Below are 10654 nucleotides of genomic sequence, written 5' to 3'. Positions count from 1 at the left end.
ACCCACACAGTAATAGATGGGCCACTATCACACCCACCCACACAGTAACAGATGGACACTAACACACCCACCCACACTGTAATAGATGGGCCACTATCACACCCACCCACACAGTAACAGATGGACACTAACACACCCACCCACACAGTAATAGATGGGCCACTATCACACCCACCCACACAGTAACAGATGGACACTAACACACACACCCACACTGTAATAGATGGGCCACTAACACAAACACCAACACAGTAACATGGCGGGGAAAAGATGAGGTTTCTTGCGGTAAATATTTGCCTCCCAAAATGGCGGGCCTTTGCTAAGTAGTTGAGAAGTGATCAGCTGATCGCTGATGATGACGTCACATGCAACCCTCTATACAAGATGGGCGCCATACCATACCATATTATATCTATATATATCTATATATATCATATATCTATCTATCTATCTATCTATTCATTCATCTATCTATCTATCTATATATATATATATATATATATATATATATATATATATATATATATATATATATATATATATATATATATATATATATATATATATAAACCTTCGGAGGGCTCAGAGTGTGTCCTGAACGTCCGGAGCCTCTCGGACGATGACCGACTGTCTACCTATCAAATGAGCTCAAGGCTGAGGGTGGACATAGTGGCAATTTCTGAGACAAGGAGGCCAGGCAGTGGCGAGATCAGCAAGGGGTACATCTTCATTGGTTCAGCATGAGCAATGGCTTCCTTGTCAAGTGGGTAGCTATGGGCATCTCCAGCCAACTGCTGCCATTTTGTGGTTGAGGTTACCTGGTTGATGAGCTGTACAATGCGAGGAGGCTGAAGCACACACCGGGCTTCATGTCCTTGTTGCAGTGTACGCCCTACTGAGATGCGTGAAACTGAAGAGAAGGAGATGTTCTACGCCAAACTCGCCTCCGTATTAGATCAGTGCCCTTCCTGGACACACTCATTGTCTTATGACTTCAATGCTAAGCATTACTCGGCACTGACAGAGTTGGCTACGAGCTATGTGTTGTCCTCACGGTTCTGGGTACCAGGAACATCAACAGCCTCCTGAATTTTGTAAAATCCAGAAGGCTGAGAATTGCGGTGTTCCTGGTACCAGAGACTGTGGAGCTGGGCACCGCTGGACTTCTGTATAGCGATGCCGGAGGAGTAGCTAAGGAAGATCGACCACATTCTTGTAAGCACTTCGTTGCTGAGGATCCTTCTGAACTGCAGGGTTTAATACTGGAGTGCTGAGTTCTTTGCAACTGACCATAGGCTTGTTGTTGCAACACTCCAAGCTTCATGTCAGGTCAAGAAGAATCTCAAGACACAACACTACTGTGCTCCATCTCGAGACGCTGAAGGACCTGGTATGTGCTCAGGAGGCTATGCAGACAGCTTCAAATCTGTCTGAAGTGGCTTCGGCACCTTGGAGGACCCTGTAGAACTGGTGTGGATACCTTCAAACGTGAGACTGGGTGTTGGGCATTGAGAGACACCTGAGATCTTGGAGTGGCTTTGCCTCGAGACGCTAGAATATTGAGGAGAGTCGCGCTGCCAGACTTGTTAAATCGGGACCACAGGGCTCTGTCACGTAGGACAGAGCTCTCCTGAGGAGAGACAAGGAGAAGTGTCAGGGTCTTGCTGAGGGTCGAGGACATCTCAATGCGAATGACCTTCGATCTGCTTACTGAGCCTCTTGAAGAAGCTCCTGCCCAAGTCTTCCGCTCAGGTGAGTTGCCATCTCAACAGCTGACGGCTGCTCTCGTGTCGGACATGGATGGCAGAGGGCTCGTTGGCCGAGTAATTGAGCAGCTGTACATGGCGGACCCTCCACTTCTAAGCAGCTTCCAGTTGCTGGGTTGTAGGTTGTGGATGCTGATCCACCCATTGACGAAAGTCCACCCCTCTGGTTGAGGGGCCAGAGAGGCTGGGGCCAAGTTGGAGGGTGGGAAGGCACCTGGAGGATGTAATATTAGTGCGGAGCTGCTCAAAGCTGGAGGTGGAGGCTATGAACCGCTGTATAGACAGGTCTTGACTGCCGGGCTATAGTCCGGGTACTATTTCTCCTGACTGGAAGTGAGGGCTGGTCGTCCCTATCTGGAAAGGAAAGGGACCGCCAGGACTGCAACAACTACCGTGGTATTACACTGCTCAGTGTGCAAGGCAAGGTGCTTGCCCACCCACATTGATGCGAATTGCAGCCAGCTGCTGAAGCTGAAGCGAGACCTGGAACAGTCTGGTTCACGCCTGGTAAGTCAACAACTGACTGTATCCCAGCACTTTGCGTACTGGTGGGAGTTGCCGACGTGGGATTTTCTGGTGACCTGTGATTCCTGCGAGGACTATTGGTTTGCTGACTGGCCTGTAATCTGGAAGCAGAGAGTGCTGTGAAGTGTGAGGGGCTTACCCAGCTTCTTTCTCTTTGAATGGAGTGAGGTAGGCTGTGTCCTTCCCCATCACTTTTCAACATTTGTATGGACTGGTATTGGGCAGAGTGGATTGGTGGAGCATCCATTGGCAATACCAGGTCACTGACCTGTTTTTGCTGATGATGCAGTAATTCCAAGAGTCGCTGGAGGTTTTGGGTGATGGCCCTCGAGGCACTGCACGAGGAGGCTAGCTCCCTTGGTACTTCAGGTCTCCTGGGTCAAGACCAAGGTACAGGTGTTTGGAGGCTTGCTGGATGAAATAGTACAGTCTGTTCATGCGTATCCTATGACTGTATCCTAGCACTTTGCGTACTGGTGGAGCGCCGACGTGGGATTTTCTGCGACTCCGTGGGATTCCTGCGAGGACTATTGGTTTCCTGACTGGCCTGTATTCTGAAAAGGTAGGAGTGCTGTGAAGGGAGGGGGGGCGCTTACCAGCTTCTTTCGTGAATGCGGGAGTGAGGTAGGCTGTGTCCTTCCCCTCATCACTTTTCAACATTTGCAGGACTGTGCATATGGGCAGAGTTATGGATTGCGGGAGCATCCATTGGCACAAAAGCGTCACTGACCTTGTTTTTGCTGATGATGCGGTAACTTGGCGGAGTCGCTGGAGGTTTTGGTGATGGCTCGAGGCACTGCACGAGGAGTGCTAGCTCCCCGGTACTTCAGGCCCCGTCAAGATCAAGGTACAGGTGTTTGAGGCTTGCTAGATGAAACAGTACAGTCTGTTGCTCGCGTGTGACGAGGACGTTGAGATCTCAGAAAGTTTCACGTATCTTGGTAGCGTAGTTTTCTATAACAACGGTAGTCTGGCCAGGAAGTCTTACGGCGGATTGGCTCTGGCCCATGGTGTTATGACTTGTCAATACGAGTATATGGGCGTTGTCGATATTCGTGCAGGAAGAACAAAGATCCAGGTCTTCGTTCCTGTGGCCCTTGCCTTTACCTTTGGCGGTTGTGGAGACATGTGGACACTAAAGGGACTTTGGAGAAAGTGATTGATGCCGGTAATAATAAATGTCTACGCAGAATCATGGATATAGCTGAACGACTTTGAAGTCAAACTGGCGACTTCTCCGTGAGACTGATTCGACATATATTATCTATAACCGTCAACGCAACGTCAACGTTTTCCGGAAACTGATCCTGCTCATCGGCTCCCTTCTCTGTAAGAGACAACTTGAGTGGAGGAGGCCAAGGGGACGCCCACGGAGTTCGTGGCTTGGAGCAAGTTGACAGATCACAGGAAGTACTTCGATTGGAGAAAGGGGCCTGTGATGGAGAGACTCGCCTGGAGTGTGACCCCCGGGCTTGGGGTCGTAGGCAGGCGAGGCGACGCCTCTGGCGTATACCACACACACACATTAGTACACACACACACAACTCCCAGCAAACACTGTCAGTCTCATGGGCACTGGGCAGCCTGCAGGTCAATGAGGTCACACACTTTCACACAACGAACTGGAGAACAAAGTAGTTTTCTCGTAGTTTGAGTACATACTTACATCAAAATTGCATGTCAGTTGCTATATTAAGCCCGTCCACACAGGATCTAATTTTTCATTGCAATGCTAGCAAATATAGACAAGAATAGGTATATATATATATATATATATATATATATATATATATATATATATATATATATATATATATATATATATATATGTATATATATATACATACATACATACATATATGACATACATATACATACATATGCCTGCTTCTGTCTCAATATTTATAATACTATTGAAGCATTGCAAATGAAAATTATCTGTGTGTGATCGAGCTATGTTAAGTCTATTTAAGACAATGAATTTTAATGTAAAAAAATTATGTCTCAAATCCATAATGAGGAAAACTTAATTTGTTCTCGGTTCGTTGTGTGAAGCGGGGGTTAACCTCAGTGACCTGCCCAGATTCCTCCCAGTGTTCCACGAGGCGACAATTGACTGGTTGCGTGGCTAAGCTGTGAGTACAGCATGGGTAGGGGTGTGGGCAGATCTGCTAATGATTTGAATCCACCAACCATCTGCGCCGCTTGGCGCGCTTTGTTATTTTTATTTTACAAATACAAATACGATAATGGTCGAAATTTATTTTTATTTGTTTTGTATATTTATTATTTATTTTATTTATTAATTATTTTTATTATTATTATTATTATTATTATTATTATTATTATTATTATTATTATTATTATTACTATTATTATTATTAGTAGTAGTAGTAGTAGCAGTAGTAGTGTTGCAGCTTTCTAATTCTTCCTGACTCCTGGCATCTAGCCAAAAATATCTTTCTCTTCTAATTCTCACCTTCCTTTCCTTCTCCTCTCCTAACCCCATGCACTGCTACCCCATCTGTCTCTAAGGCTGAACTCTTTCGCTCAAACTTTCTGTAAGAACTCCATCCTGGACGATTCTAAGTATATTCCTCCCACTCATCCCTCTGACAACTTCTTTATGCCAATTATTAAGATTCTCCAAATGATGTTTTATGCCCTCTCTGGCCTCAACTCAGGAAGGCTTATGGACCTGATGGACTGCCTCCTATTGTCCTTAAAAACTGTGCTTTCGTGCTGACACACAATGCCTGGGTCAAACTCTTTTTCGTCTCTGCTCATCAACATCTACCTTTCCTTCCTACTGAAGTACGCCTTCATACAGCCTGTAGTCAAGAAGGGTGACCGTTCAATCCTCAAACTACCGCCCCATAGCTTACTTTCTCCCGTTCATCTAAAGCTTTTTGAATCAATCCTCAATCGAGAGATTCAAAACAACTTTCCTCAAACCTTCTATCTGATCACCAGTATGGGTCTCCGTAAATGGCGTTCTTCTGGCGATCTTCTTGCTCTCTTTAACTAATTCTTGGTCATCCCTTCTAGCTGCTTCTGGAAACTTTCCAAGGTATGACATATCGAAAGCCTTCGATAGAGTTCCGCACAAGTCTTGCTTTCTAAACTGGCTTCTTCGGATTCTATCCTCTGCCTCATTCCAGTGCTCTTTCCGGCGTTCCCATCTCTGCGTAGATGATCACTGTTCTTCCCCTAAACCTATCAATGGTACCCACAGGCTCTGGTCCTATCACCCACTCTCTTCCTGTTATTCATCAATGATCTTCGCCTGTACGCCGACGACTCCACTCTGCATTATTCAACTTCTTTCAATAGAAGACCATCCCAACAGGTAGTAGACTACATGACTCCAGACTGAGGCTATGCACCTTTGTGTTGGTCCTGATGTGGTGGGCATGGTTGTGTGGTCGAGGGGACCGACCGCGAGGGTTGAGGGAGTGGGGGCGATGGGGGGGATGGAAGGGTCGGGCCGTCGCTCCTCTGCCCCAGTTGTGACCCTGGTGCCTATTCACGAGGTGATTCATCGTTTGTTTGGGTTGGGGTGACAGCCTGGGCCGAGCCTGCCGCGGTGGGTGGGGGGCGGGTCGGAATGGCCGTTGTTGAGCGTCTTGGGACTAAGGCCGGAAGGGTCTGAGCGAGTTCAGCCCAGGCTGTGTGTGCTGATTTCTAGCTGGTAATGGGAGGGAGCATGTCATGCTCACAGTCCCCTATGTGACCTGGTGCTGTGCCTGGCGTTCTCTTGAAGAGATAGGGCAGTAGTTGCAAGGCCGCAACCTTCAATTGGTTTTCTTTGAGCCCGGTTGTGGGTAAGTCTGATTGTTGTTGGCTACATAAGAATACAATTGGTTAGGTTTCAGCTTGCTGGCATTTACCCTGGCACGTTTGTCTTTTAGTGCCTGTTTTCTTTTCGGGCATTTCATGGCCATGCAAGAGTGCTGGCCTGAGCACAGGACACATTTCTGCTCCCCTGCGTCGCATTCTTGCCACGTGTGGTCTGTCTCTGCGCAGATTGAGCACACCTTGTAGTCTTGTGGCTTTGTGCACTCCTTTGTTGTGTGTCCTTCAATCTGGTAGCATCTGAAGCACACGGTGAGTGGAATAAATTGTTCCACCTCCAACTGGGCTGGCGTAAGGCTTAGATTTAGGACCTTCAGTCCCTGCCTGCATGCCGTGGCAGCCATGTCTTGTGTTCTGAACATGACTTTATACGTGTGGCCTTTCGGGAAGCGAATGACCTCTGTGACGGATGCCCAGCTCTGTATGCGTTCAATATCTTGTTTGATATGAAGCACATCCTGGTCCGCCAAGCCCTGTACATTCTTGATGATAATGCACTTGCGGCATTTGACCTCTGGGGGGGTGTATAGGGTGAAGCCTGCGTCGCCAAGGACTTTGGCTGGCGACGCAGGCTTCACCCTATACACCCCCCCAGAGGTCAAATCTCTCTCTCTCTCTCTCTCTCTCTCTCTCTCTCTCTCTCTCTCTCTCTCTCTCTCTCTCTCTCTCTCTCTCTCGACGTTCCTTTAGTGCTGAAGCAGACTCGTGGGTGTCCGTTAATGTAGTTTTGTATCGTGTGCTTCGTTCTGCGCCTCGCCTCCCATTTGCCAACAGTTAGGTATTCTTGTACGTTAGAACACATACACATACATGAGTCTACCCATTTTCCCATTCACTCATTCATTCATTCATTCACTTTTCCTTCAGCCAGTTTAAAGCACAGACAGTTTAAAGCACAACAAAATATTTTGTATCAGCATCAGTTTGAATTTCGCGCGGCTCTTTCGGTATCAACATGGCGCCTGTGATGAAGTTAGCGAGACTCTCCTGTTGTATGGCTCTGGTGCTGCCCTCATTTACAAGACAGGACATCAATGGACTTGGAGATGCCTTCTTGTTACAGTTGCTGTACGGGATGGCGGCTTCATTCTTGTCTCTATTTTTTTCTGTAGCATTCAAGTTTCAAATAATCTTATCTCCCGTTAGTCTCATCAAAAGTTCGTTCACACCTTTGTAGATACTGTAATGTTTTGTGTCGCAGCTTTTACTGATACTACGGATCGTACTCTAAAACATTTCGGTACTCAGGTCCATGTTTTGAAGGTATCGGGCTCTCATAACGACTATTATCCAAGGTCCAAGAGAAGATTAACCGGGTTTCCATAGGTCATATCCCCGTTCAAGGTGCAGAAGACCGGTAAAACTATCAATGATATAAAAAAACGGTCCATAAAACTCCAGCAACTTCTACGAGAGGCTTTTCAAACAGGAGAACAGAGGCGCTGATACGTCTGAGAATACGGGCTATTTTTTAGACACCCACGTTTGGTTAGACTTTCGTGGAGGCTGTGCTATATAGTATTTCCATGGGTAGTTTTGTCCATATAGTGATCGTTTGACAAGGCTTAGCTGCACCACGCCTCTGACACTCCTCTTTCGATATATAACTTAAAACAGCGATAGGAAATAAAATGAAAGGACGTCCGTTTGTTGGGAAGGTTTCCATTGTGAAGCACGAAGTAGTAAAAAGACTCGCTGCAATATAGATCAGCGAGAGTAGCAAGTCATGTACCGAGGCAGTGCAGGAGAGAGGAGAGTCTTGCAGCCATCAATATTATAACACTTTGGCGGTAAAACAACACCAGAGAGCAGAGAGAAGTACAACACGGGAAAGGTTTGTGAGAGGCTGAGGGTAACGGGAGGGATTCTGAGGGCATATTCATAAGCAGTTAGACGCCCAACCATAGATATTTGACACGGTTTTCGCAAGAGTTTTGGGCATTTCCAGGGGTAGTTTGATGTTCCGGGTGGTAGTTTAGACGAGATTTATATTTCAAATGCCCATATTCTCTCTCTCTCTCTCTCAGACCACTACCACCATCACGAGAATAATTAACTATATATTCGTTTCATTACTTTTTTGTTAACTTCCTAAAGCAAATAATGAACCAGTATTGCCCTAAGTCATATTGGGGTACTTTTTTTTCCTCTCTCAGCCAATCTCTGAAATATCCTCGTATTAGATCCTTCCCTAAAGACGAAACTTCCTCCAAAATATATACCCGTGACCATACTTTAACCTTTCCAGCCCTTATACAGTAATGAAAGTGGGGTAGTGCTACTTATTATTTTTCTTTACCCGCTTCAGCTACTCAGAAATATCTTGGTAGCAGACCCTTCCCAAGGACAAGCCTTCTTCCATAATAGGCTTTCATTATTCTACCTTACCTTAACCTTTCCAGACCCCAGTAATGAAAATGGGCATAAATAAGAAATCTCAAACAGCACATTAGCCCACCTCTGCACGGAAGCCAATTTCCGGGGCATCATAAGAGTGGGAGTCCGCGGCATTGTGCACTGTAATGGAAGTGAACCTGTAAGTGGGAGGCCGGGTGGTCACGTTCCTCGCATTGCTCCGGCGGGACCTGGGGCCGCGCGGGGCGACTTGAGACACCTGCCTCCTGGTCCGCGGGGGCACACGCAGGAATCGTCGGCACACGGGGCGCCTTCATTAGTTTGTGATTACTGAAACGTTCACATGACTAAGTGAGTAGAGTTATAGGGAGATCCGCTAAAGCTGCGCGTGGCATCGGTGCTCACCTGTGTTGCATTGGTCTTTGTGCCTGTGTTGGGTGAGAATCCATTACAACGGGATACGGGCAAGATGGCGCCACTATAAACACTCGCCTGCGCCAGAACGGGCTGGGCCGACCATCAGGCCCCACCTGGAAGAAGCCTTGGGCCGACCATCAGGCCCCACCAGGAAGATACCTACCGGCGCAACAGGCACCGACGTAAAAAAAAAATATATATATATAAAAAAAAATAAAATAAAAATTGTGACATAAGAACATAAGAACATAAGAACGCAGGAGTCTGCAAGAGGCCGGTAGGCCTGTACGAGGCAGCTCCTTTGACCCTAAGCTCCCGTGTATCTAACCCCACCTAATATCGCTGTCCATGAATTTATCTAGTCTATTTTTGAATGTGACAATTGTATTGGCACTCACCACATGACTGCTAAGCCTATTCCACTCATCCACCAACCTGTTAGTAAACCAATTTTTGCCTATGTCCCTGTTGAATCTGAATTTATCCAGTTTAAACCCGTTACTTCGTGTCCTACCCGGTTCTCTTACCAACAAAACCTTATGAATGTCTCCCTTATTAAAGCCCTTCATCCATTTATAAACCTCGATCATGTCTCCACGCACCCTTCGCCTTTCTAGAGAATGCAAGTTTAACTGTTTGAGTCTTTCCTCGTGTTGCAAGTTTCTCAACCCCTGAATCATCTTAGTCATCCTCCTCTGCACCGATTCTAACATTTTGATATCCATTCTATAGTATCCTGGATGCCACAGTTTATCCTCCCTTGGTTTCCCCAGGTACCCAATTACCGACCAGTCTCAAAGGGGGGTGAACAGCCAGGTGGGTTTCACCCTGACTGCACAGGCGGGATTCGAACCCAGGCCCCCAGATTCGTAGTTAGGGATGTTAACCACTGCACTGCGGAGGCACGAAGAGAGTTCATGAGAAGCAGGTGATAATCTGAACATTCTATCCCTTTGAAATAAACGGACATAAATACATATAAATACATAAACACATGGCTTTATCAGTTTGTAATTACTGAGTAAGTGATTATATGAAACAAATGTGCATCACTTTCAAACAAACAGATAAATAGACAAGCAGCTTCTAATTATGGCAATGATTTATTATTGTTTTACGAGAGAGAGAGAGAGAGAGAGAGAGAGAGAGAGAGAGAGAGAGAGAGAGAGAGAGAGAGAGAGAGACTATTTGAAGAGCCTGTGTGTGGGACAAAATCAAATGTCCATTGTTACACATACACATATAAACATACACAAACAAAATACACATGAAAAATATGAAAAAAATAATTTGTAATAAGTGTCTGTTTGTCACTAGGTCTCTCTCTCTCTCTCTCTCTCTCTCTCTCTCTCTCTCTCGTATAGTTTCACAGGTACTACTACTATATGCGTGTACAAATTCAAGCCTTTGTGTCAACGTAAGGCACGACTGTTGACTCTGCCGTGTGTCATTATGAGTGTGTGCTGTGGGTGTGGTTAGTGTGTGTCCCTCCCCTGTCAGACTCTCCCGGACGAGGGTGTGCAAACAGTATTTAAAAGTAAACGTACACAACATTAATCCAGAAGCCCCGACCTGTCCATCCCCCTTACAGATTTATATGTGGTGACCCTGTGCTTCCCCTCCTTCCAACTCCAAGCTAACACTGCCTGCACGCCAGCCTCCTCATTCAACAAGTCAAGGGCCGTAATGACTCCGTATTCTCAGACGCTTTCGGCTCCTGCAACAAATAGTTCTCA

General features: G+C 46.3%; 1 protein-coding gene across 1 annotated transcript in view; it reads right to left on the bottom strand.

Annotated features, from left to right (window-relative positions):
• Positions 1-1406: 1406 nt before the first annotated feature.
• Positions 1407-10654, bottom strand: part of LOC127009114 (mucin-2-like) — a 51271-nt gene continuing 42023 nt past the window's right edge. The window contains exons 13-14 of the mRNA XM_050881899.1: positions 2291-2392; positions 1407-1494 (exon numbers count right to left, since the gene is read on the bottom strand). Of these exons, the coding sequence (XP_050737856.1) occupies positions 1407-1494; positions 2291-2392 (190 nt within the window). The remainder of the gene's footprint in view (positions 1495-2290; positions 2393-10654) is intronic.

Source organism: Eriocheir sinensis, chromosome 39, assembly GCF_024679095.1.
Source record: "Eriocheir sinensis breed Jianghai 21 chromosome 39, ASM2467909v1, whole genome shotgun sequence".
In the NCBI taxonomy this organism is placed as follows: Eukaryota; Metazoa; Arthropoda; class Malacostraca; order Decapoda; family Varunidae; genus Eriocheir; species Eriocheir sinensis.
The sequence above is the reverse complement of the archived record's forward strand: the minus strand, read 5'-3'. Positions and strand labels throughout refer to the sequence as shown.